The sequence below is a fragment of the Panthera leo genome, chromosome B1 (assembly GCF_018350215.1).
Source record: "Panthera leo isolate Ple1 chromosome B1, P.leo_Ple1_pat1.1, whole genome shotgun sequence".
NCBI classification, from domain to species: domain Eukaryota; kingdom Metazoa; phylum Chordata; class Mammalia; order Carnivora; family Felidae; genus Panthera; species Panthera leo.
In genome coordinates, this window is record NC_056682.1 from 103,087,953 (window position 1) to 103,115,804 (window position 27,852).

Sequence of the window (27,852 nt, forward strand, 5' to 3'; positions counted from 1 at the left end):
TCTCTTTCTCTCTTTCTGTAGAAAATTTTCATAGTGAGAATAAGATGAAAAGGAAGGACCTCCTTTCCTTTTCTTGCCATTATGGAAATTAGAGGTTGGATGAAGAGAAGGTCCTTTCGTAGCTGTTTCTATGTAAGCCATGAATTGTTCTTGTAGAAAGAATGGATGAGACTATTGGAAAGCCCTTGAGTAGAAAAAGGAGACCTGAGTTCATTCAAAGTTATACACATTGCAAATTGCTAATAATTAGAATAAGGTGGACACTTCTGGGGTGCCTGGGTGGCCCAGTCGGTTAAACACCCAACTTCGGCTCAGGTCATGATCTCGTGTTAGGGAGTTTGAGTCTGCATCAGGCTCTGTGCTGACAGCTCAGAGCCTGGAGCCTGCTTTGGTTTCTGTGTCTCCCTCTGTCTCTGCCCCTCCCCTGCTCATGCTCTGTCTCTCTCTGTCAAAAATAAGCATTAAAAAAAAATTATAAAAAAAATTGAAACAGTCCTTTAAGGGCTAGACCTTGTGACAGGCCATATTGCAGACAAAGGAGTTGTTTATTTTTTTTATTTTTTGTTTTTTAAGTTCATTTATTTTGAGAGAGACAGAGACAGCATGAGTGGGGGAGGGGTGAGGGGAATCCCAAGCAGGATGTGCACTGTCATTGGGGAGCCCAGTGCAGGGCTCGAACTCAGGAAACTGTGAGATCATGACCGGAGCCAAAACCAAGAGTTGGACGCTTAACCAATTGAGCCACACAGGTGCCCCATAGGAGTTGTTTAAATATTTCCATTGAAGCACCACCTTACACAGAGGACACTGTCGGGTCGGCAGCCTGAAAGTGTCACACACAAGCGCACAGTATGAATTTTGGGTTTTCTGTTTACTGTGTACTTGTGTATGCTATCTCATTTTATTGTACAACAGTCTTTGTTTTTTTTTTTTTTTTTTTTTAAATTTTTTTTTTTCAACGTTTTTTTATTTATTTTTGGGACAGAGAGAGACAGAGCATGAACGGGGGAGGGGCAGAGAGAGAGGGAGACACAGAATCGGAAACAGGCTCCAGGCTCCGAGCTGTCAGCACAGAGCCTGACGCGGGGCTCGAACTCACGGACCGCGAGATCGTGACCTGGCTGAAGTCGGACGCTTAACCGACTGCGCCACCCAGGCGCCCCATTTTATTTATTTATTTTTTTTTTTAATTTTGTACAACAGTCTTTGAAGGCTTATTATTATCCCCAGTTACAGATTGCACACTTGGTGGATAATTACTTTTTGTCAAAATGTTTGCAATTGTCCTTATGCTGACGTTTAACTTTTTCTTCTTTCCAGTTCATTCTTCACTAGCAGGCTAAAACTTTACCAGATCAGATATGTAGTTATTTTCCTTTATATCTAGAAGCCCTGTAACCTGCGTAAGCGTAGTGTAGTTGAACTGGGCTTATATTTTTAAAAACAACCAAAGATTAACAGGAAGGCTGAGGAAAAGCTGAAAAGGAAATAACTAAATATAAATGAAATAAAATGTCTCTCCCAGATTTCTGGTCCCCTAATTCCAGTAGAAGCAGTAAATAGCATTGCCGACACCTGTCTACACACCAGCAACTGCATTGACCCCCCTGGGAAGCTCTGTTCCTTGCTCCCTTCCTTCTCAATCTTGTGCTTTCTTGCCCAAGTGGCTCCTGAGTGCCATCCTGTGTCCATGAACCCTAGGGCAGTGTCCCACTATACTTTGCCTTTCTCATGAACAAACACGTGTTCCTAGTTCAAACTTCGTCAGATACCGTAGGATTTTATACACAACTACTTTTCTGGACAAAACTTATTGGCAGTGCTGGGGTATGCGTTTCCTGTTACTGCTGGAACAAATTATCACAAATTTAGTGGCTTAAAGCAATATAAGTTTATTATCTTATGGTTTTGGAGAATATAAATCTAAAATGAGTGGACAGAGTGGTTCCTTCCAGAGTCTCTCGAGTCTACCTCCTTTCCTTTTGCAGTTTTCTGGAGGCTGCCCACATTCCTTTGGTCATTCCTTTGCTCTATATCTTTCCAACCTCTGCTTTTGTGGTCACATTTCCTTCTCTTACTCTGACCCTCCTGGCTTCTCTTATAAGGACCCTTGTGGTTGGATCGGGCTGACCCAGGTAGTCCAGGACAATCTCCCCATCTCAGGATCCCTAATGTAATTACATCTGCACAGTCTCTTATATCAGGTAAGGTAAAGGTAGCCTACAGATTCTGGGAATTAGGATGTAAATATTTTTGGTGGGCCATTACTATCTTACCTGGGCTCCAAATTATAATTCTTGGCCTGGATTCTGTGGAACGTGTTACGATAACTAACTGGGGTGAGTTGTTCCCCACATACTGATCCTGATAAAATGTATTCATTGCAGATCTACCATGTTGATGAATATAATGCCTTGTTTTCAGTATTGATTCTGGTGAGATCTTCAGAGTTGGCATGCAATAAAACCCAAATGAGTGGTTCCCTTACAAAAAGGAGGAAAAAGTATGTTCATGGGAAGTAGAAAAAGAACTTCAGAAGTAAGCTAATGTGCACATTCTTATTTTACAAATGATGACACCAGAGCCCAGAGAAGCTTCACATGGAGTCTTGCGGCTAACAGCTGCCTCTCAAGCTCCCATGTCTTCCGTGATACCAGCGCCCTCTCTTTCAAACCAAGGCAAACACTTTGGTTCTTTTTGAGGGATTTGCAGTAGAGACATTCAATGAGTCAAATCCCAGTGAAAAATACCTGAAGTAAAGTTCAAATCTGAGTTTATGAAAGTTAAGATAAGCTAAAAAACAAAAACAAAAACAAAAAAATAAGTTGTATAGGGTTAGAAAACCATATGGGAAAGAGGTACCCTGAAAAGTAAAGTAAGGGAGCACCTGGGTGGTTCAGTTGGTTAAGTGTCCGACTTTGGCTCAGGTCATGATCTCGTGGTTTGTGGGTTCAAGCCCCACGTTGAACTCTGTACTGACAGCTCAGAACCTGGAGCCTTCTTCAGATTATGTGTGTCCCCCTCTCTCTGCCCCTCCCCTGCTCGCACTCTGTGTCCCTGTCTCTCAATAATAAATAAACATTAAAAAAATAAAAAAAAAGAAAAGTAAGTAAAAGCATAGAGGAACAATCACCATGCATAAATGTTAATATAAGGAGATGAGCTTTTGCGGAATAAAGTGTTTTGTTGAGCAGCTTGGAAGGTGAATCTCATGAAGAAACAATGGATCTTTATGCTAGAGCTAGAATTCTGCCAGTGAACGTTTGCTTATATTTCCTGGTGGCTGATGATAACTAACCTGGAAACATAATCAGAGGGAAAATCATCACCATTGATGCCTGCCATGTGTGCTATCTCTTTTCTGTTTACACATTTATACTCTAGGATAGAGACTCAAAGCAGCTTTGTATATCCTGGTGTTGTTACAGATTTTAAAATATATAACTAATCCACTTAAACGGATGTTTTCTCTGAAACTTCACATTTTGTTTTTTGTGTGTGCGATAATAATAGCTGTGGTTAATTTTTTCAACAAATATTTATTGAGCCCCTGAAATTGTTAGGCACTCACTGGGCTAGTTGCTAGTGACAGAAAGGTGAATGACAGAGACAGTAGTCACTGAATGCATCACACAGTTCATATTCAAGTCCTACCAGAAGCCTGCAAGGTTTATACTGCCATTGTTATCCTTGTTTTATCGATGAGGGGGCTGATTTTGAGGAAAGTTATATTAATAATAAGTGGATTAATCAATTTGAACTCAGATAATTCCATATATCCTTTTCACTGAAAAAAATTTTTTTTCCTCTATACTGATAAAGTGCTGTGTCCATGCTCATATACTACCATCCAGACACACATCAACTCATATAGTTTAAAAAAATTATTTCACAAAAATGAGAAAAAGAGTAAACTCATTTCATCATCCAGCATTTCTCATTCAACAGTATTTAATGGAAATCCCTTCAAGTAATCTACTTTGGCTGTCATTTATTATTTTAATATTTATTTATTTATGTATGTATTTATTTACTAATGTTTTATTTATTTATTTTGAGAGAGAGAGAGAGCGAGGGAGGGGCAGACAGAGGAAGAGAGAGAATCCCAAGCAGACTCTGCACTGTCAGTGCAGAACTTGATGCAGAGCTCAAACTCCTGAACCATGAGATCATGACCTGAGCTGAAACCAAGAGTCGGATGCTTAACCGACTTAGCCACCCACGTGCCCCTGTAATTGATTATTTTTAATGACTGAATATATTTTATGCTGTCAGTGTGCCACAATTTCCACTTATTCGGGTCTTTATTTATTTATTTATTTATTTATTTAAACGTTTATTTATTTTTGAGACAGAGAGAGACAGAGCATGAATGGGGGAGGGTCAGAGAGAGGGAGACACAGAATCTGAAACAGGCTCCAGGCTCTGAGCTGTCAGCACAGAGCCCCACGTGGGGCTCGAACTCACGGACCGTGAGATCATGACCTGAGCCGAAGTCGGCTGCTTAACCGACTGAGCCACCCAGGCGCCCCTATTCGGGTCTGTTTTACATAGTTATTATTCAAGATATATCTTCTTCACCAAAATCTGTCCTATGAATTCAGTAGTGAACAAAATAGAGATTCTGTCTGTTGTGGAGCTTGCATTCTAGTGAGAAGAGACAGAATCTAAACAATGAACATATTAGATAAATTTTATACTCTGTTAAAATGTGGTAAGTGCTAAGGAAAAAAGAAAAAGTAGAGCCGGGTATCGATAACTTGGCAGAGTGCCTGGCTGTGGGTGTGGGGATGTTATTATAAATAGGTGGTCCAGTTAGTGCTCACCAGGCAAGGGAGGTTTGGGCAGTGACTTACAGGATGGCACATTTGTAGGGGACAAGCATTCTAGGCAGCAGCGAGAGCAAAGGTCCTAAGATGGGTGTTTGCTTGTTGTGTCCCAGGACAAGGAGGCCAATGAGGCTGGAAGGGAGTGAGCTGGGGCTGAGTACTAGGGGAGGAGGTCAGTTAATGAAGGGAAGCCTACTAAGGGCCACATTTCTTTCTTTCAAGCCATTGCAAAGGTGTCTACTTTTCTTTGAGTCAAATGGGGAACCACTGCAGGGTTTTGACATGATTTGACTTGAGTTTATCAAGGGTCCTTCTGAGAATGACTGGCCACAGGGCAAGTGTGCAACTTAGAAGACTTGTTAGGATTCTGTTGCAGTGATCCAGGTGAGAGATGATGGTGGCTTAGACCAACATGGTGGCAATGCTGGTAGTGTAGTTTGAAGATAGCAGTGACAGAGTATGCTGGTGGAATAAGGGTGAAAGAAGGGGAAAGATCTGAAGATGATTCCAAGGATTTTAGTGTGAGAAATTGGAAGGTTGTATTGTCAGCCAGCAACTGAGATGGGGAAGATTGTGGCTGCAGCAGGTTTGAAGGGGGAGGATCAGGAACTCAAGTTGTTTATTTTATAAATGTTTATTCATTTTTGAGCAGGAGAGAGAAAGAGCACACACATGTGCGTGTGTGCTCGCAAGTTGGGGAGGGGCGAAGAGAGAGGAGGACAGGGGACCTGAAGTGGGCTTCTGCACTGACAGCAGCCCGATGTGGGGCTCGACCTCATGAACCAGAGATCATGACCTGAGCCAAGTTGGATGCTAAACTGACCGACCAAGCCACCAAGGTGCCTCTATTTATTTATTTTTGAGAGAAGAGAGAGTGTGAACAGGGGAGGAACAGAGAGAGACGGAGAGAGAAAAATCCCAAGCTCTTGGCTGAGAGTGCAGAGCCTGATGTGGGGCTCTAATTGAAGATCTGTGAGATCATGACCTGGGCCAAAATCAAGTCAGACGCTTAACCGATTGAGCCAACCAGGCACCCCAAAGGCATGTTGATTTTGAGGTTTCTGTTAGACAACAGAGAGAGATGTCAAAGAGGTGGTGAGATACAGTTGTTGTACCTGCATATCCTCCTTCCCATCCTTTATACCACTATTTTCAGCTATTTTATTTTATGCTATAAACCTTACATTTCTGCTATATTCCCTTTTGATCATCAGTTGACTTTTAGAGCAATTAAAAATCAGAAAGATTGTCTTTATTATATATTTTTAACATTCTGGAGCTCTTAATTTTTTTGCTTTTAACTAAGTTACTGTCTGGGATCATATTCCTCATGCCTGAACCATATTCTTTGAACATTTCTAGTAGCATAAGTTGCTGCCAATGAATTTCTCCAGCTTTTGCATGTCTGAAAGAGTATTTTGCTATGTTCTTCAGGTTGACAGCCCCCCGCCCCCCACTACATTATGGATGTTGCTTATTTGTTTTTCTTTATTTTTTTTTTTGGCTTACGTAGTTTCCGACAAAAAGTCTGCTGTAAGTCTTACATTCTGTACGTAATATCTTTTTCTTCTGTCTACATTCAAGATTTTTCTACTTTTCTTTGAATTTTAGAAATTTAAATATGTGTCTTTCATTAAAAAAACTTGGTTTTATGTGTGGTTTGATGTCTTTTATTATTTTTTGAACATCCTTGGACATTATCTCTTCACATTTTATTTCTGGTATAATCTTTCCTCTGGGTCTCCAATTACATGTGTGTCAGACCATTTGATAGAATAGTATGTCAACAGCCTTTATATGCTTTGTTCTGCTTTTTCTATGCTTTTTTTTTCTTTTTTACTTTGTGTTTTAGTTTAGGTAATTTCTTTTTCCTTATCTTCAAGTTTATTGATTCTTTTCTCAGCTGTGCCAAGTTTCCTGGTGAGTCTGTAAAAGGAATTCATCTTTGATATTGTGGTTTCTATTTCTAGTATTTCCACTGGACTCTCCATTTTATAGTTGACATGTCTCAGCTGAAATCTTCCCTATATTCATGCATGTCAACTGCCTTTTCTATTAGGTTATTATTATTATTTTTTAGTTTATTTATTTATTTATTTTGAGAGAGAGAGAGAGCAAGCATCAACGGGGAGGGGTCAGAGAGAGAGAATCCTAAGTAGGCCCCTCACTGTCAGCTCAGAGCCTGATGCTGGGCTCAGACTCACAAACCATGAGATCATGACCTGAGCCAAAATCAAGAGTTCGTATACTTAACTGACTGAGCCACCCAGGCACCCCTCTAGTAGATTCTTTTACAAAGTAGACATAGTTATTGTTAAAGTCCTTATCTGATAAGTCCAACATCTGTGTCATCTCTGAATCTGGTTCCATTGCTTGCTTTGTTTCTGAACAATGTTTTTTTTTCTCCTTGCTTTTTTGTATGTTATAGTTTTGATTGAATGCCAGCATCATGTGTGAAACGATCAAGAGTGCAGTAAATAGCATTTATGCTATTTACACCTCTTTTTTTTTTTTTTTTTTGGTCAGTCTGGGGATTTGGATCAATCTAGTTAGGAGCTAAAATGGGTTTGCATTATTTTGTTGCTGTTGTTACCTTCAATATATCACAGGCTTTAGATCCTTCTAGAGTTACCTTGTACTGGGGGTGGCTGGAGTGCTCAAGGTTTTTCTCAGTGTTTCTGTTCTACTCTCAGCTCTCTCTCTCTCTCTTTTTTTGTTAAATGTTCTTGTTTTTATTTTTGATAGAGAGAGAGAGCACACATGAGTGAGTGGGGAAGGGGCAGAGAGAAAGGGAGACACAGAATCTGAAGCAGGTCCCAGGCTCCTAGCTGTCAGCCCTGAGCCTGTGGCAGGGCTCAACCCCACAATCCGTGAGATCATGATCTGAGCCAAAGTCGGATGCCTAGTTGAATGACCCACCCAGGTGCCCCAACTCTCAGCTCTCTTTTGTCCTTGAATGCCTAAACCATAGAGGGTTTTCACCATGCTGCCTTGCTCTTCCCCTTCTATCAGTAGTAGACCGCTATGTGTTGTTTTTTGAGATTCTCTATCTTGGTCCAGCTTCATTCTTATCCAGGGTTTATCAGTCTGAGCCCTGGGAGTTGTGCCTTCTCTGCATTCCTACCTCTTCTCCATAGGAGCCAAACTTTCGCCTTGTTTTAGTTTGGTGTTTTGCTGGGGGAGTGTTTCTTGTCCCTTCCACAAAGGTAGGAGTCCTCTGATGGTTGTGGTATAAGTTCCTGAGCCTGCATTACTTCCTGCCCTTCTTCTAGCAGCAATGGATCTTTATTTGTGTCCTAGAGGTGACAGTGTGCTGCTTCCCTTGCTGTGCCTAAAGGCTTTTCCTTATGTGGAAGAAAGGGCAGGGCAGGAGGTGTGGAGTGTTGTGTCATTCTTGTAGCATATGCTGTTTCGCTCCTGCATGCTTGCATCCCTGAGGGAGACTGTTCTCCTGTCTGTCCCCCAATCTTTCTTGTATGGGAGATCTTTGGAGAAGACTCTGCACGTGTGTGTGAACTCTGCTTATGTCTGGGGCTTCCACTGGTTCTGTAAGGGCAGGCTGTCTCACATGTACCTTTAGCTGTTAAAGCGTTAGTTGATTTCTTACCTGCTTGTGTGGTGACTGGTGGCTGTGCATTCTGTGATCTGTGGCAGCAGCTAAGCCAGTGCTCTCCTCAAGAAAAGTTAGGATTTTGTGGTTTATTGGCCTTTCGGATTGGTAGGGTAGGAGGGATACCCTTTTCAAATCCTTGGTGGATATTTAACTTAAGTTTTAAAATTAATGGCATTTAAAAATATTCTTACTTATTATCTTTATTACTTAATAAATCTGTCCAGTATTGAAGGAGAGGTTTTAAAATCTCCCACTCTAGTTCTTCATGCACACACACAACACACACACACACACACACACACACATATATATATATGCTATATGTATTATATAATACATATGTATTTTGGTGAAAAGTTAGTTAAGTTTTTAATTATTTTTTAAAAATATACATAACCTAAAACTGGCCATTTTAATCATTTTTTATTGAAATATAATTAACATACAATGTTATATTAGTTTTAGGTATACAGCATACTGATTCAACAATTCTGTACATGACTTACTACTTACCACGATAAATATAGTCACTACCACTGTGCAACTTTACTACAATATTATTGACTATATTCCCCATGCTGTACTTTTTATCTCCATGACTTATTTTATAACTGGAAGTTTGTGCATTTTTAGTATTTTTAAACTTCTCTTTTCTCCCTGTTAGATCTTCTTCATGAATGTATTTTTTATTACTATATAATGTTCTGCTTTATTCTGTTTAGTGCATTCAGCCATTAATTTAATTCTTGTCTGATATTGACACTATTGCCTTTCTTTGTCTACCCATTTAAAGTCATTTTTTATCATTTTGTTTTATCTTTTGTAATCACGTAGCTAGATTATATTTCATAATGCAATATTACAATCTCTCATTTAATGAGGAATTTAATTCCTTCATATTTAGCATAATAGCTGATAGAACTGATTTCATTCTTGTTGTCTTTCTTTATTCTCATTACTTATTTTGTATTGTTGTAACTTATTTTTAAATTTTCCTTATTTTGCAGTCTGTTCAAGTCACTGTTCATTCCTTTCTTTCTTCTGATTACTATGTTAGTTATATTCTTTTTCATTAGTGATTTACTTTTTCCCTCTTTCACAGATGGATATGATTTTTTTTTGTCTGATGCCTAGCACTCAACTATGTTTTCCCACAAAAACACACAATTTCTTCTACAAGATGTCCCATTTCCCCTTTCCTTCCCTCCGCCCATTGCCCACCTTCACCCCAGCAGCTTTTGGGATGCTTTTGCCTTCCTGCCATCCTTCCCCAACAGCCCTTAAGTTTGGATGAAATGGTGTGTTATTTAATAGAATTTCTTTTAAGAGTATATCCCCGTTGGTTGAAGAGTTGTTAGTTAGAGCCTATATAGTCTACACACTCTGTTAGTTGTTAATTTTGTGTGTATACACACCAGCTCCTCCTTTTCTTCTACCATCTTCTTTTCTTTGCTCTGGTTCATTTTTTAGTTAGAGACTTTTTTGTGATTCTTTTTCTCATCACCATGTGGATAATATTCTCTTTGAATCTGTGTATATCATCAGGTAGCTCTCCTTCCACCTGACTGTAAAGGACTTCCTGCTGGGTAAGTGATTTTCAGGTTATTGCATTTCTCTTTCAACTCATTCTCTAAACATATTTAGTTGGAAAATCATGTTTCTTTTTTCACTCTTAAAAGTGTGTTTTGTTGTTGTTGTTGTTGTTATTTTTTTTGAGTGCTCTACTTGAATGTCCTTAAATTCCCTTATGTAGTTAAGGTATTTCTCTTAATGATTCTGCCTCCTGTAGAAGTTCTATTTTACAGAGTATGGTTCTCATTTTTCTGCCTGATTGTTTTCTCTCAGGCAGCTGGGCCCCTTTGTTTAGGCAGTCTGCCTTGGTTGTTTTTTTTTTTTCAACGTTTTTTTTTTTTTTTTTTTTTTTTTTAATTTATTTTTGGGACAGAGAGAGACAGAGCATGAACGGGGGAGGGGTAGAGAGAGAGGGAGACACAGAATCGGAAACAGGCTCCAGGCTCCGAGCCATCAGCCCAGAGCCCGACGCGGGGCTCGAACTCACAGACCGCGAGATCGTGACCTGGCTGAAGTCGGACGCTTAACCGACTGCGCCACCCAGGCGCCCCTGCCTTGGTTGTTTTGTCAAAGCCTAAGAGCGGTAATTAGAGAGCCCTCTATGATGTCAGCCCTTCCCTATAGGCAAGGGGTCTCTGTCACCATGAGCCTGCCCGGGCAGATAGGTTGTCAGTTCCCTGTTCCTTTGCTCTCTTGTCTCCTTGGACTTTCCTGGACTGCTGAGCATGGAAAGACTGTGGGCTGTGGCCCCCTCCCCCATCTCTGACTTTCAAACGTTTCTCAGCATTCCCTAGTGTCCGGTCCTCAGCCCTCTTCTGCTGTTTTCCACTTTATTACTAAGTCCACTGGAGAGAATGCCTCACACCAGTAACTTGCTAGAGCCTAAGGCTTCACTTATGTCCCGTTGACTGTACATGCTAGTGGCAGTTGTTTTGCTCAAAAGATGAAAGTAGCTTAGGGTTGGAGATAAGGGGAAGGTGGTGCGTACAGGTCACCATATACTCAGAATCTCTTCTTCCTCACAGTTCTGCTGCATTTCCCATTTCGCATTTATTTTATAAGGGACTCATTTCATAAAGAATGATTCTGTTATGTCTTGGGCACTGGTGTGTTTCTTTTCCTTGACATTCGCTATATCAGCTGAGAGTAATAGGGACAACTATAGGAATCTGAACCTTGGGGATTAAGTTCTCCCTATAATAAGAAGTTGGCACTTAGGCATTTACTGCTATCAGTTCAGTGGCTTAAAGTGTTGGGGTGGAAGTCTTTGTGTCCTCTTGGCCTCACGATGGCTGCTTTAGCCCCAGCTATCATGCTTTTATTATCAGTGGGGAGAGAGAAGAAGTAACCAAGGCCCAAGGGTATTCTTGCCAGCTGACTTAGCTCTCATTTAAGAGCTTTTGTGGTAGGTTCATACAATGATCTTTGCTTGCATATTGTTAGCTCTCTTCCCTATCTAAATGGGAAGCTGGTGAGTATAGTTTTTCTACCTATGTATATTAGTACCCTCAACAAAAGGTCAGCATTCTAGTACTAAGGAGTATGGATATATAGCAAGGCAACTTGCCTCTGCTCAGTCACAGTGGGGAAAGAAGATTAGATATTTTTCATCCTGAACTTTTTAGAAACATACTGTGTTGAAGGCCTAATTGTACTATAAGAACAACACATGAACAGGAGTGTAACATGGAAATATAATTATGTTCTAAGTGGGGACCCTAGACTCCTTCTGTGAAAAATTGTCATTATTTCACATATGAATGACTCAACTGCAGATTGATTCACTTTAATATAATTTATTTCATCAATATGTATATATTTTTTTATTCACTGAGGCATTTCAAAGTAAATTACAGACATTATGAGGATTTTTTTCCCTCAATATTTCTGTGGAGGACATTCTCCTAAATAGCCATAATATCATTTTAACATCCAGCAAAAATAACAGTAATTTCCTAATGTCATCTAATTCCAGCCCATACTCAAACTACTCCAGTTGTCTCCAAAGTGTTTTTATAGCTGTTTGTTTTGAACCAGGATCTAATCAGGGACCACCTATTACATTTGGTTAGGTCTTTCAAATCTTTTAACAGTCTCCCTTTTCCCATTCCCCTTTCTGAAGAAATTAGGCTAATTGTAGAGTATCTCACAATCCGAATTTATCTGATTGTTTTCCCAGGACTTTATTTAATGTGTTTCTCTGTCTTCTGTATTTCTTTGAGTCTGGAAGCGGGGTATAGATTATTTTACCATTTTTTTTTTTTTTTCTGTTAAATGAAGTGACATATTAAATGCTTTTCTCTACCCTCAGGATACTTTTGACATTGTAGTAAATAGTGCCGTTTAAAGCAGTAGGAATTGCACGAAGTGTCCACCTCCCTCTCATCTGTGTTTTAACCGCGTGCTTTCTTCCTAGGAAGCACAGATCTTCCCAGGTGCTGGATGAGAGACAGGGCAAGGGGGAAGAGGTCTGGGTGTGTTCTCTTGCCCTTTCACCCTTGGAGGTGCCTGGAGAATTCAGCAAACACCCCTCTTACATTCCTATGGCGGACACTGGGGAATGAAGGGCTAGGTTGGTTTACTAAAGACTGCATTTTGGCAGGGGGTGTATAATGTCTGGTTTTCCCACTGTTAGTAATGCCAACACTGTTAGTAATTTTTCCATTTAAAGGGACTTGTGCTTAATAAGTTATCTGTGAGCTGACACTGTATAAGTACCTATTTCACTATCAACCTTTTACCTAATGGTCTTAGCCATTATCCATTGATAATCCTTGCCTGAATCAGTTACGTTATTAGAAATTTAAAAATGGTGATTCATTCAAATAAACAGTTCTCCTTTATTTATAAATTATCATTCCTCTGTAAAGAAGAGCTTTCCCTCATTATTTGCTGTTATCTGGTTGTCATGAACTAGGGTATTATTGAAAAGGTAGGGCAAAATGTTAGTTCTTTCTCTCTATTAATTTTAACAAGTTGTTACCCTCTAATGAAGGCAAACAAGGTTTAATTTTCTCAGGCAGTCATTAAGAATTTACCAATGTGTTTTAATCAGTTACACTTTGGTTCTCTTTGATTCTCAAATTGTTCTCTTTGATTCTCAGATTTGGTCTTTGGAGGCTGCTCTTTCTAGTAGAATTCAAGACCTGGAAGGAATCTTAGAAACCAGCTACCCCAAATCCCTAAGTTTTATAAGTGAGGAAACTGAAGTTCAGAAGTTTGTGACATCCTATTTTTTTTTAATGTTTATTTTTGAGACAGAGAGAGACAGAGCGTGAATGGGGGAGGGTCAGAGAGAGGGAGACACAGAATCTGAAGCAGGCTCCAGGCTCTAAGCTGTCAGCACAGAGCCTGATGCTGGGTTTGAGCTCACAGAGTGTGAGATCTGACCTGAGCCGAAGTCAGATGCTTACCCGAGGAGCCACCTAGGTGCCCCTGTGACACATCCTATTTTAATGGCAGAGCAGGGATTAGGATTGGGATCTCTTGAAGTCTCAGCTACTGCTTTTCCCACTGTTCTAAGAGAGATATTTGCAGTAAATCTTGCTTTCAACTTCTTACTAATATAAGCAAAATGAGAAAAAATAGCCCATATTCGTAATCATACATTTTTTTGTCTATTAAAAGTTATTGTTGGAGCTTCTAGGTGGCTCAGTCGGTTAAGCGTCCGACTTTGGCTCAGGTCATGATCTCACAGTTTGTGAGTTCAAGCCCTGAGTCAGGCTGTGTGCTGACAGCTCAGAGCCTGGAGCCTGCTTCTGATTCTGTGTCTCCCTCTCTCTCTACCCCTACCCGACTCATCCTCTGACTCTCTCTCTCTCAAAATAAGTAAACATAAAAAAAAAATTAAAAAAAAGTTATTGTCTAGTCCAGTGGGTGGCAAATTGAATAGATTAATTATCTGCTTTATTTAGAAGCAACAAAGAAGCACCGTTGTAGGCTGGGCATTGGACCAGTCTGAGAGGTGAGTTTGCCTTGGAAAGTTTGCTGTCTACAGGTTGAATTTGTCTTGCAGTTACATTTTATTTGATCTTCAGAGTTTTGAAAACTTGGAATTCATTGCTAGCAGAGAAAAGTAGTCATTTCATGTATGCATTTGAGCTGTCAGCTTCTCTAAAGAATTTGTGGATACGTAGCAACATTAGGTTCCTGTTGTGATATAGCAACACTCAGTTGGAGTGGAAAAGCTTACGTGGGCATGCCCTTCCAGCTTGCCTCCAAATCACTTCCCAATGTGTCCTTTACATTTTTGTTGTTGGATGTCTGATGTTCTGCTGCTTTCCTGCCTGACCTTGTAAGCATTGGAGATAGTGACCCCTGAAAGAGCTTGAAGTGAAGAATTCTAAGAAAATTCTTGCAATGAAGGTAACATCAGTAATGTAGGCATACGTGTACAGCAAAAAAATGGGGGAGCTGACAGTTTTCCTTTTGCTAATGATCTTCAGGAGCTTAATCACAGAGAGTAAAACCAGTGATGACAAGAAGTCGGCTCAAAAATTTTGAAATTCTCAAGAAGATAGTTTGAAATATTGCTTTCCTTCCTGTCATTAGTTATGAATCCCACATATGTATATATATGCATATGTATATATAATTTGTATTATAATGAATCATATGAAAAATTTTCGCTTCACAGGTTGGAAATGGTCAAATATTGGCAATTTCATGTGGTTCAACTAAAAGGAAAGTAATCACATATATATGGGGTGTGTACCCCAAATCGTCCTTTCACAGGTGTGTTTTACCCAAGCAGGTTTGAAGCCCACTGAAGTAGAAGAGGCTTACTCTTAGGTTAGAATTCCCATGGGAAATGGTTAGCGAATAAAGCAGGATATGCAATAAAATTATAATTATAAGAAAGTGCTGTTTGCATAGTAGAAACAACAAGGAACACGGAGTTAGAGAAGGGGTGGATAGCAGTTGCTAAGATCCTTAGGGGAAAGCTTCAGAGTGAGAGGTAGTCTAGTAAGTACAAAATTTTCATCTAAAGTCAAATATAAATTGTTTTAATTATCTGCAGTGTTTCATATCACAAGTACTATGGATAATTAAGAGTTATCTATTTACAGGAATCTCATATGATCTTGGGGCACCTGGGTGGCTCAGTTGTTTGAGACTTCGACTCTTGATTTCAAATCAGGTCATGATCCCAGGATCATGGGATTGAGCCCTGTGTTGGGCTCTGTACTGAGCATGAAGCCTGCTTGGGATTCTCTCTCTCTCTCTTTCTCTCTCTATTTCTCTCTCTGTTTCTCTCCCCTGCTTGCATGTGTGCTCTCTGTCTCTAAAATAAAAAACAAAGAGTTGGCTATTTACATTTTTGTAATCTTTTTAAAAAAAGGTTTTTTTTACATTTATTTTTGAGAGAGAGAGAGAGACAGAGAGCGAGCGGGGGAGGGGCAGAGAGAGAAGGAGACACAGAATCTGAAGCAGGCTTCAGGCTCTGAGAGAGCTGTCAGCACAGAGCCTGACACGGGGCTCCAACCCACAAACCGTCCGTTCATGACCTGAGCCGAAGTCAGATGCTTAACCGACTGAGCCACCCAGATGCCGCTACATTTTTGTAATCTTTCAGCTATAGAAACTCAGGTTTATTTGATCGGATCATGCTAACATACTCACGGCATACTTACAAATTTACCTCTCCTATGTATGTTTTTGTGTCAGTGTTTTTCAAACTGGATAGTAAGCCATTAGTGAGCTGTGAGATTAACTTATTGGGTGAGAACCAGTATTTTTTTAAAAAGTGAAGTAAAGTAGAGTATAAAATGTTGGAGTGTGTTGTACAGAGTAAGGGTAGTATTGTTTTAAGAAATTTATATTTTAGTTTTATATCTGTGTTTCTATGTGTATGTGTGAATATGCCAAGCTGAGATGCAAAACGTATTTCCTACTATGGCTTGAAGAAAAACCAGAAAGCCGTATTATCATAGTTTGATAATTGAGTTTATGATAGAGTTCATTATTAATAGTGAGGCTTTAAATTCAGAGTCCTGATTCTTATTTTGAATTTTCAAAGCACTAAGTCTTTTAATAATCTTATTAGACATGCATCCAAGCAGTCTTTTAAACTGATTTCCAGTACATTTACCTGGGTTTCTATGTCTCCTCTTTAGTCCTTTGAACACTGCTGAATTGATGGATTCAGGTTTTTTTCCCTCCAAATTTGTACTGCAGAGAGAAGCTGACTGGCTAGGTCAGCTGCATTAGAAACTGCATACTTAGATTATTACCTTCTGCAATGGTTGGTAAACACTAATACATGACTAGACGGAGTGAAAAGATGAATGAACTACATGCATTAATACCAAATCCTCAAAGTTATTACCAAAAGCACACCTTATTTTTTGGTCTGTCTTCCAGATTGGCTTTAACATCAGTCCGTCAGTTTCTTCATTCAGTTCAACAGTCAATGTATTGAGTGACTGCATGAGCAAGGCATGGCCCACATGGCTGCTAAATGTTGTAGTTAATGGAAAGTGAGAAGGGAGGTGTGAGCCAGCCTGGGCATTGGGTCATGCAGTCATTGTCAGGGTTTTGAGTGGTGGTGTGGTGGAGTGGACAGTGCCTGAGCAGAATAAACCGCTGGTACCTAATCCCTTCTCTGATCTTCACTAGGTGATTGACCTTAATCAAACAAGTTATTTAAACTGTTGGATTCTCAGTGTCCTCCATTGTTAAATGGGGAAATTCCCACATAGGATTATTTGGCGTGTGGCACATAGTAGTTCAGTATATATCAATTCCCCTCCCCTCTTCTTTCATTTCTGATACAGCTTTTCTTAACTGCCATTAAATACTGGTAAGTTCCCACGTTGAGGTGAAAAACGATTAGTTTTTAAAAGAAAGCATCTTTGGCGCTGTTGTGTCTGCCTGAGAAGTGATGCTAGTATGAAGTGGCTAGTGAGGTCTGGAAGGATTGGGGAAGCAGGGCTGGCTTCCAGCCTCTGAAATTTGCTCAGTGAACTTTATATCACTATGTTGTAAATATACATTTTTCTTTTTTTTAATGTTTGTTTATTTTTGATAGACAGAGCACGAGTGGGGGAGGGGCAGAGAGAGAGAGAGAGAGAGAGAGAGAGAGAGAAAGGGAGACACAGAATCTGAAGCAGGTCCAGGCTCTGAGCTGTCAGCACAAGAGCCTGACATGGGGCTCAAACCCACAAACCATGGGATCATGACCTGAGCCAAAGTTGGAAGCTTAACTGACTGAACCACCCAGGTGCCTGTTATTATAAATAACAGTCTCCCTGTGTCTTTGGTGTGTTTGTGCTTGGGTTATTTAGGATTATAATCTTGATTTGAGCAATCTGTGTAGCTATTTTTTTTTTTTTTTTTTGTCCTTAAGTTAACATTCAAGAATAGGTCTTCTGGCCTCTGCCTTTTTTTTTTTTTTTTTTTTGTAGGTTTTCAGGATCTCATTTCTTTGTTTGTAAGATGAGGGGCTGGGTTAGTGAGTTGTAATTCTTTTAAGCTTTAACCTTTTACTATTTCCAGAGTTAGGTTTTCTGTTGTTCATTAAGTAATTTATATTCCTCGAAACATTGCTTTGGTGGTTGTTTTTCCCTCCAGCAGCATTTATCAGAAGTTCTCCTGGAGATTTTGTTGGATTTTTCTTCCCCTTAAGAAGGGATGGTTCTACTGAAGAATAGGCACTGGTAGATTTGGGGGACTCTCACAGAGGCTCTATGTTTTCTTTGCACACATTTCTACAGACTGTCTGGCTGGACAAACTCAACCGCACTCCAAGTCTCTCCAGTCTGCTTTGGTTGCCTTAGTTGAGAAAACAATGTCTCTTACCCTGGAACCTGCCTCACGAGTAAGTGCAGGGGCCAGCCACCTGTGCTTCACACCTAGGAACTTGTCAAAATGCAGCTCCCCACACCCAACTCCCAGAGATTCTGATTTGAGTAAGCCCAGGATTCTGAATTTGGAACAAGCGTCGCTCTTGATTCTCATGCCAGGTGGGCTTCAAAGCTTGCACTTTGAGAAACTGGTACACAGTGTGCTGCCTTGGCTGTTTGAGAGATTGGCAGGGCAATTCAAACTTTATTTATGAACAGTCTTCCTCTGAGAATGCCAAGCCTACTTCCTTCTTGTTCATAATTGGGATGAATTTGTGATTTTTATGGAAACCAGGTGATTTTCTGCCTGGTGGGCTTGTCTCTCAAGGCAGGCAAAACTCAGTGCTTGTCATTTTAAGACCACTTGCCAGAGGCCTTGTCAGAATTTGAATGTTGTGCAATTTAACCCTTTTATGTTGGCTCCTGTGTTGTGGATTCAGGCTCTGAAGCTAAAAACAGATTAAGTTGGATTTTAAATATGTAAATATTTTGTGTTGCGTAAATTGTTTAATACTTTAAATGTGTCTCAATCATTGGGCATGAAGGTTTGGAGAGAAAAAAAATTCCAGAAGAGAAATACATTTATGTTAGTAACTTCATTATTGTACTAACTCCTTTTCAATGTAATCATCACTACCCAGGGTGAAAAGTTTGGACCGTTTGCTGGAGAGAAGAGAATGCCTGAAGACTTGGATGAAAATATGGATTACAGGTTGATGTGGGAGGTGAGGATGTGATTGTTATTTTAAATATTTAGTGTTTCTCTTTATACTATTTAGTGCAGTTATGAGGCTGAGTTAATAGGCATTGATTCCAGTTGACTAAACACTGGAATGTTTTGATTTTAAAGGACCTGAGTAGTTTGAAAGTTTAGCATTAAAAAATACTGTTGAAATATTGTACTAGACAATTCTTCCAGAACCCTGAAGTTTATGGTTCATCATTGAATATGGAGTTTTCCATACATAGGATGTTTGGATTTTAAAATAAGCCTGTTTGTGTATTGGATTAAGAATTTGATTTCTGTAAACGAAATTATACTTTTCTTTTAACTTCTATTTCTCTATTGCAGTTCTGATTGCATTGAAACAGTTCTGTACTCCATACAGGAATGAAAAATGCCACTTTAAAATTTACCTCACTTTTAGGAACATATATTTAAAGAACTATGACTCTTAGGCAGTCTTTTGCAATCTGAAATTTCCCTAATGCAGGGATCTGTAATGCCAATGTATGTCTGTATATTATAAGAATTTTCATCTTAGTTTATGCCAATTATATTTGTTGTTGTTCTTTTCTAGTCATTAGAAAAAGAAGGGCTTGAGGAATAGAAAAAGAGAAGTAAAGGTATAGAGGTTGTTAAAACCTTGGAAAAGAAAACCCAGTTCCAAGAATTGTATTTGATGGATTCCATGAGTAGGGTGCCAGCTGAGCTCTGTGGGTGGGGCTGAGAGAAGCAGGATCAGTAAATCGGAAAGGGGTGGGATACTGACATTCAGAGTTACACGGAAAAAGTCTCTCTGAACATGGATGGATCAGTTCGTGTCTCCAGAGCAACAGAACCGATAGGATGGAGATACATGGTATATATTTTTTGAGGAATTGGTTCACATGATTGTTGGGATGGCAACTTGGAATTTGTAGGGCAGGCTTACAGGCTAGAAACTCAGATAGGAGTTGATGTTGTAGTGTTGAGGCAGAACATCTCTGGCAAACCTCAGTTGGCAATGAAGGCCCTTGACTGCTTGGCTGAGGGTTGGCCATATGCAGTATTGGCAATAATCTCTGTTACTTACGGTCAACTGATTGTAGGTGTTGACCACATCCACAAAATACCTTCACAGCTACACTTAGATTAGTATTTGATAAATAAGTGGTTACTGTAGCTTAGCTATATACATACATACATACATATATATATATATATTTTTTTTACTATTAAAAATTTTTAAAAAAATTTTTTGCAATCGAGCACGAACATGAATGAGCAGGAGAGGGGTAGAGGGGGAGAGAGAGAGAGAGAGAGAGGGAACGAGAATCTCAAGCAGGCTCCATGCCTTACACTGGGCTTGATCTCACAACCCTGAGATCATGACCTGAGCTGAAATCAAGAGTCAGACGCTCAACCAACTGAGCCACCCAGGTGCCCCACAAAATGTGTTTTAAATAATCATCCATATTGCTGAAACTGCTACGAGTGGGGAATGGGGTGCTTCAGGAAGAGACTCTTGAAAGGTTTCTACAGTGTGGGAGATGGAAAATAGAAATTCATAATACAGTCTTCACTATAAGTGGAAAATGTTATTGAATTGCCTAACTTCACATGCTGTTTTAGTTGTTTATTTTTATGAATATAATAATATTTTCAGTGGCTTTTACAATTTTTCTATAAGGTCTTAATTTTCTCAGCAGTTATTTTTTTCTTTTTTTACCGTGACAGTTTTCAGAAAGCAAACATCTATGTGAAAAATAAAAAAAGATGACTTACATAATTTTATGAGGTTGTCAATGGCTTTTGATATTTGTCCCCAAAACTTTAGCACAATGGGTTAATGTTTTGCATCATTGGTTGTGAGGCATTGTGAAGCAGATAATGATTGTGATTTTTATTCCTGTACTTGCAGGAAACTTAAGGAAGCTGCATCTGAACTGTTGTATAGTTGGCAGTGAAGCAGTGTAGGTCATCTGGTTTTGCATGACCTATTCCCATGGGTCTTTATTGTCTTTATGTTATTACCTGTTTTCACACACTGGTATCCCCTCTCCTCACTGCCGCCCAAACAGCTATAGATTCTATATATTACAGGTTCAGGTAATGTTACATTCACATAGTGATTGCTACTCTCTATTTTATTTTTTTACTTATGATTTAATATTCGGAGTTTGAATAAGTAATATTTGTACTTTTTACACAGTTCAGAAGAGCACTGATGAAGAGTCTCCCCTTCCTCTTTGAGCCTGCTCTTTTTTCACCTGAGACCTTTGATCCATTTAACCCCTTAGTTCCTGTGCCCATGCACTACTCTGTCTAGTCCTTCCTCATATTAGTGTGGTTTTCACTTTGGATCGTCAGCCAGTCCGAGCTGTGCTGCTGGGCGGGGCAGGGCAGGTGGACACCTGTCTCAGTGGTTCACCTTTTGGGGGGGACACATAAAAAACAAACAACATGTTTTGAATTCTGAAGGTTTACCGCCTGCTAGCTTTAATCCTATTATTTATTAAGTTAACTGAATGAGCAGCTTCCCAGCCTTGAGTCCGTTTTTATTATTTTAGCTTTGCAGGTACCAGATTCAGAAGGATCAGAGAGAAAGGAGAATAACTGTTCCTATAATCTTCTTCTCATGGAACCCTTTGAGTCCTCTCAGAGGGAGATAATGAGCCTTCCCTTCGCTGGTGTGCCCTTTGCGACTGGTTATTTAAGTCATTTCTATTATGGCCCATAGCTCCAAAGTTAACCACCTGCAGTCCTAAAAACAGGTTGTCCTTCTGAAGCCAACAGTTAACCTGGAATGTGAACCAGATACTTACGATAGTCTGGAAAATGATGTCCTGTGAGAGAGCACGTGGCATCACTCTTTCTCCGTTTATACTTGCACTTTGCTTATAGTGCCAACAGTTCTGGGGGACAGGGCCAGGAACCCCTAGGTGGCCATGTCATACCAAAGAACTTGGAGGCACCAGTTAGGATTGAACCTGCTGGTGTGTGTGAGCCCCTGTCAGTTTGGGACTGGTTTAATGGGGTCAGTGGGGAGCATCGATGCCATCTGCGGCAGCCTCCGTCCCTCCCTCCAAGGGCACAGTTTGGAGACCTACTGATGTCCACTGCTTCAGAGCTGTCAGCAGCACCTCAGCCTCTGTGTTGGCTGCCGATATTTGATATTCGGGTCTGAGGAGACACATCTGTCCTTAGGGTTTCTTGATAACCTCAGGTTTTTGCTTTTCTTTTAGAATTAAGTGCCTTAGTAGAAGAATTCTGTATTTCTTGGGCCTCAGGCCAGTCATAGAGCTTGAGGTTGGAAACCAGTGCCTGACTGACTGTAAATGCTTCCTATGGATAATTTAGTGGAACGAGCCCCGTTGTCTATAGTGTATTCCATTCTGTAGAATAGTCTTTTTATGTACTTTTTTCCAGGTGGTTTCTAGCTTGTGGTATATTTCAGCCTTGCTCAAAGACCAAAATCCATTCTTGTACTGTTGCTAAAACTCTCAATCATCCTTTATTTTTAAATCTTCAAGAGCTTCTTTTTCTCTAATATTTCCTTTGGTGTTTCAAGTCAGTTCAGATACCTCCTCTCCAGGTGCTGGCTCTTATGCTTCCTGCACATACTTTCTAGTTTTGGCACCTATAGAATGCAACACAGATTGCGCATTTTCCTCGCTACCTGCCCAGCTTATTATTCAGATATTCCAAAGTGGCCTCTGGTGAATCTGGTTCTGCTTGAATCCTGCAAAGAGCTCTGCTCTTTTTGCAGTGGGTCTTCCCTTCCCTTCCCTTCCCTTCCCTTCCCTTCCCTTCCCTTCCCTTCCCTTCCCTTCCCTTCCCTTAACATCCTCTTCTAATACCTGTAAGAGATTTTTGTTTCGAAACTGGCCTGGTAAGTTCTTGAAACTTGGTGTCATCCTGATATTTCCAGTGGAGTCATTCATTCCTGAACTTTGCATCTATTCTGAGATCTGGGAAGGTCTCAACCCCATCCCCTGCCTCTCTCCCACTTATGGTAGTCTATGTTTGCCTCTCAGTTTTGAACAGTTCAGTGGGTGCAGTTGGGTATTCAGTGGTATGATCTGATGCAGGTTGAGCTAAAATACCATGCCATGGTTCAGTAATATTAGGTGGTGCTCTGGACAAAAAGTTGTTGTCAGCTAGTTAGGAACTCATGTGCAGAATCCCAAATAACCAGGTAAAACCTGGAGAGTCAAGTGAAATATCCAATTCTGGGTGATCCTTTTTTTTTTAATGTTTATTTATTTATTTTGAGAGACAGAGTGTGAGCAAGGGTGGGGGAGAGAGAGAGAGAGAGAGAGAGAGAGAGAGAGAGAGAGAATCCCAAGCAGGGTCTGTGCTATTAGCATAGAGCCCATCATGGGACTCAATCTCACGAACCTGAGCCCAAATCAAGAGTGGGATGCTTAACTGACTGAGCCACTCAGGTGCCCCTGGGTGACCTTTTTATAAGAGAAACTAAAATCTCTTTTACTTAATTTTTTTTTAACATTTATTTATTTTGAGAGACAGAGACAAAGCATGAGTGGGGTAGGGGCAGAAAGAGAGGGAGACACAGAATCTGAAGCAGGCTCCAGGCTCTGAGCTGTCAGCACAGAGCCTGATGCGGGGCTCGAACCCACAAACCGTGAGATCATGACCTGAGCCAAAGGTGGACCCTTAACTGACTGAGCCACCCAGGCACCCCCAAATCTATTTTACTTAGATACAAATTGATTTCTTGCTATTAAACCTTAGGAGAAAAGTATCTACAACTTAGTAGAAAAGTAATCTTAGAGCATTAGGAAGACAACAAAACAGGGCTTAAACTTTGCTTTTTAAAAGTCCATGCTCTTACTCTTTTCTTCTATTGTGTTTTTAATTTTAATTTTATTTATTTATTTTTTAATTTACATCCAAGTTAGTTAGCATATAGTGCAATAATGATTTCAGGAGTAGATTCCAGTGATTCATCCCCTATTTATAACACCCAGTGCTCATCCCAACAAGTGTCTTCCTTAATGCCCCTTACCCATTTAGCCCATCCCTCCCACCCACAACCCTTCCAGCAACCATCAGTTTGTTCTCTGTATTTAAAAGTCTTTTATGTTTTTTCCCACTCCTTGTTTTTATATTATTTTTGCTTCCCTTCCCATATGTTTATCTGTTTTGTTGGCCATATGTTGCTGGGCCCACTTCTGGGTTCTCTAGAGCTCTTACTCTTAAGGAGCTTGTGGTCTTATAAGGGTTTCAGAAGTAACACACTGTAGGATGCACAAAGTATGATGAGCATAGTCAGCTTTACCTGTATTATTATGACTTAATGGCATTTAAAACGTTTTATATTTGTTTATTTTTCTGAATCTGTTGCCTTGAGGATTGATGAGAACAGCTACATTTTTTATATCAGAGGCTAGTGGCATTATTTAGTGGCATTTACCATCAGAGGACTATTGGTTATTACATTCTACTAGGTAGCTGCATTTCACAAAATGTAAAATATCAAATAATCATAGTTCTTTTAGATTTTTGTTAGCAGAAAAGCTTTTGTGCCTCTGGGTAAATAACATGTTTTCTAAAAAATAGCTATAGAAATATGATTATAAGATTTGCAGGTGTTTTGTAAGAATTATTAATCTCCTACAGTTATAGTGAATTATTATTTCAAAATACAGTAAATGTACATACCAGGTGAGCTGGGGCCTGCTCTGTGATTGGTCTTTAAACATGGTTTGTTTTGGGCAACTTCTTTCCCAACCCCTAGGCCTTAGACACTGGTGATGTTTCCTAATTAATAACCCTTCTCTCTATCTCTCTTTGGTTCTAATCAAGGAAGAAAGATAGGAGCCAATTGTAGATTAAAATATCTACCTCATTAAGTCAGATAGAGAAAGACAATTACCATATAATTTCACTTCTATGTGGAATTTAAGAAACAAAACATTTGAGCACATGGGAAGGGGAAAAAAGAGAGAGAGAGAGGGAAACAAATGAGAAGAGAATCTTTACGATAGAGAACAAACCTGAGGGTTGATGGAGGGAGGTGGGTGGCAGAGGGGCTAAATGGGTGGGTATTAAGGAGGGCACTTGTCATGTTGAGCACTGGGTGTTATATGTAAGTGATGAATCATTAAATTCTACTCTTGGACATTATTATACTATATGTTAACAAACTAGAATTTAAATAAAAATTTGAAAAAAAAATCTATCTCATTAATGAGCATACAGTGACTCTCTAAGTTCATGGCTCTGGAAAAGCTGGATTGGAGAATGTGATTGGGACCACAGTCAGAGTGAGGACTTTATACTCTGCTTCTTAAATCTTGACCTTTGCACCGGAAGTGTACAAAGTGGGGGCCTTTATACTTTGTGTTTTAAATCTTCGCCTTTGCAGGCAACAGTTGGGCCTGCAGTGTAGATTCTCAATATATTTGCCCATTGATTGCATGGAGAATTGTGGCCTGACTCAGACATAGTTTGCAGCATAATCAGAATGGAGGATATGAGAGAGCCTGGAGAGAGACAGACAGGTCTTTAGCCTGCTGTAGAAGGCACATTTTGAGCCTGAGGGAAAGTCTACTTACTAAAACAAGGAGTTGGGCATTGAGAGGAATGACTGTGACTATATCTCTAATTTACCTCTCTCATTGAGGAGAAAGTAAGGAAATATGAAGAGGGGGGACTATATCTCTATATATCTCTAAAGTGACTATATCTCTAATTTACCTCTCTCATTGAGGAGAAAGTAAGGAAATATGAAGAGGGGGGATTAAGAGTTTTTGACTAAGAATACATATAGAATTAGTTTTTCTCTTTTCTCATACTGAAAAGCAATATAGCCACAAAAATAGGCATAGCAAGTGAAGCATGATAGAATGAGGAAGGATACCAGGGTCAGGAAATATTCAATCTGGCTTTACCCTGAGGATAAAGCAAGGCCCTTATTCTCTTGGGACTTATGTTTCAGTAGGGAAAGTTAGACATAAATCACCCCTACGAAGTAATACAATGATGGGGCTCCTGAGTGGCTCAGAGCCCCGCATTGGGCACTGTGCTGACAGCTCAGAGACTGGAGCCTGCTTCGGATTCTGTGTCTCCCCCTCTCTCTGCCCCTCCCATGCTCATGCTCTGTCTCTCTCTCTCTCTCAATAATAAATAAACATTAAAAAAAAAGAATACAAAGATAAGTAGTCATGTGGATATAAAGAAAAAAAATAGGGCAAGAAAATTTACATCAGATAAGAGCTTGAACACATTGATAATACTGCTGAGATCTACAAAGACAGATTTGTGTAGGGCCATCAGAACTGTTGTAGCAAGGAGTAGTGCAGTGTCTGAGGCTCCAGAGAGGAGAAAACTTGGAGATGTGAATTGACAACCTGCAGCCTGTTTTCACTTGGGAAAATGGTCAGACTTTTGCTGAGTCTGGATTATGGGCAAGAGGCTAAAAAAATCTGATCTCAGCCCATGTAGAGCTGAGAGTGTTTGAACATAGCAGAATAGGTAGAGCTTTTGGCAGACTTGTGAGGTTGGAGTGACAATGTTGGAGATCTAAAAGAACTAAAAACACTGCTGATTCCTCCTCAAGACATTTGCCAAATTATGAAACTGCGTGGCAGAATGCTAAAGCTAAGCCACACACTTTGGAAAAGCAGAGTGTTCTGCGGTCTCATGTTGCTGAGGAGGGGCCCTCAGTGCACACTGCTTTCAGTTGGAAGCACTGGAGGGCTATGAGGTAGGAACATGGTCAACTGAGGCTGGCTGAAGCCTGCTACAACTGCAACCCAGCCTTGAATCGGCTCATTCCCTAATTAGTTTGTAATGAATACTTTCTACTCTGCCTGGCCAAAGTCAGGGTGAGCCTACTCTGGAGAAACATAGTCTCTGGATTCTCTAAAATTTCTTAATATACAGGGTTCAGCACTTAATTAAAAATGACTTGATGCTAAGAGATAGGACCATATGATTAAATCTGAGAGAAAAGCTGGACAATGGAAACTGACAGATGACAAATAATATGTTTCAGATATTGTATTCAGATATTGATTAGAATTAGCAAATGAGGACTTTATGTTTTTACATGTTTTTTGTTTGTTTGTTTGTTTGTTTGTTTAGTGCGAGAACCAGTGGGGAAGGGCAGAGTGAGCCAGAGAGAGGGAATCCCAGGCAGGTTGTACACTCAGCCCGGCATGGGGCTCTATCTCATGACCATGAGATCACGACCTGAGCTGAAGTCAAGAGCTGGATGCTTAACCAACTGAGCCACCCAGGTGTGCTGCAAATGAAGACATGATTGGGGCACCTGGGTGGCTTAGTCAATTAAGCATCTGACTTTGGCTCAGGTCATGATCTCACAGCTCGTGAGTTCAAGTCCCATGTTAGGCTCTGTGCTGACACCTCAGAACTTGGAGCCTGCTTCAGATTCTGGCTCCATCTCTCTCTGCCCCTCCCCCTGCTCGCTCTCTCTCTCTCTCTCTCTCTCAAATATAAATATTAAAAAAAAGAGAAGAAAAATTATAAAATGATCATGACTGATATGTTCTAGCAAATGAAGGTGAAACAGATGAAATAACAAGATGGAGAATTTTACACCAAAACTTGATGTATAAATGTCAAATGGACATTCTAGAAGAGAAAAAATATAATAACTGAAGCTGAGAACTCAGTATTTGAATTATATATATTACAGAGCAAATAACAGGATTAATGAAGAGGAAAAGAAGTTGATAGAAAGATTGAAAATGAAGCATAGGAACTAAAAATAGATACATGAGACAGTGAAAATATCTAATATATCTATAATGTTATGACTTTTTAGCATTTGAAGAGCAAGAAGAAGAAAATGGGACAGAAGGAAATTTGATGAGATAATGGCTGAGAATTTTCCAGAACTCTGTATTTTATTTATTTTTTTGTTTAGAACATTTTTTGGTAATGTTTATTTGTGAGAGAGAGACAGAGTATGAGCAGGGGAGGGGCAGAGAGAGAGGGAGACACAAAATCTGAAGCAGGCTCCAGCCTGTCAGAACAGAGCCTGACGTGGGGCTCCAATTCACAAACCATGAGATCAGTGACTTGAGCCAAAGTCAGACACTTAACTGACTGAGCCACCCAGGTGCCCCACAGAACTCTTTGAAAACATTACCTGAAAAACTGAAGAAACTCTGCGAGCCTTAAAGCAGCATCAATTAAAAAACAAACAAACAAACAAACAAAAACAAAAAATGAAAAACAACCACCTACATATACCTTAGTAAAACTGCTGAAAACTAAAGCAATCTTAAAAGCATC

At 39.9% G+C, this 27,852-nt stretch overlaps 1 protein-coding gene across 5 annotated transcripts in view; it reads left to right on the top strand.

Moving 5' to 3' along the window:
• The window catches only part of PRDM5 (PR/SET domain 5), a 204,996-nt gene that overhangs the window by 3,309 nt on the left and 173,835 nt on the right, over nt 1-27,852 (top strand). For all 5 annotated transcript variants that reach the window (XM_042935605.1, XM_042935608.1, XM_042935606.1 and 2 more), the window contains exon 2: nt 18,500-18,583. In XM_042935605.1, coding sequence (XP_042791539.1) covers nt 18,500-18,583 — 84 coding nt within the window. The remainder of the gene's footprint in view (nt 1-18,499; nt 18,584-27,852) is intronic.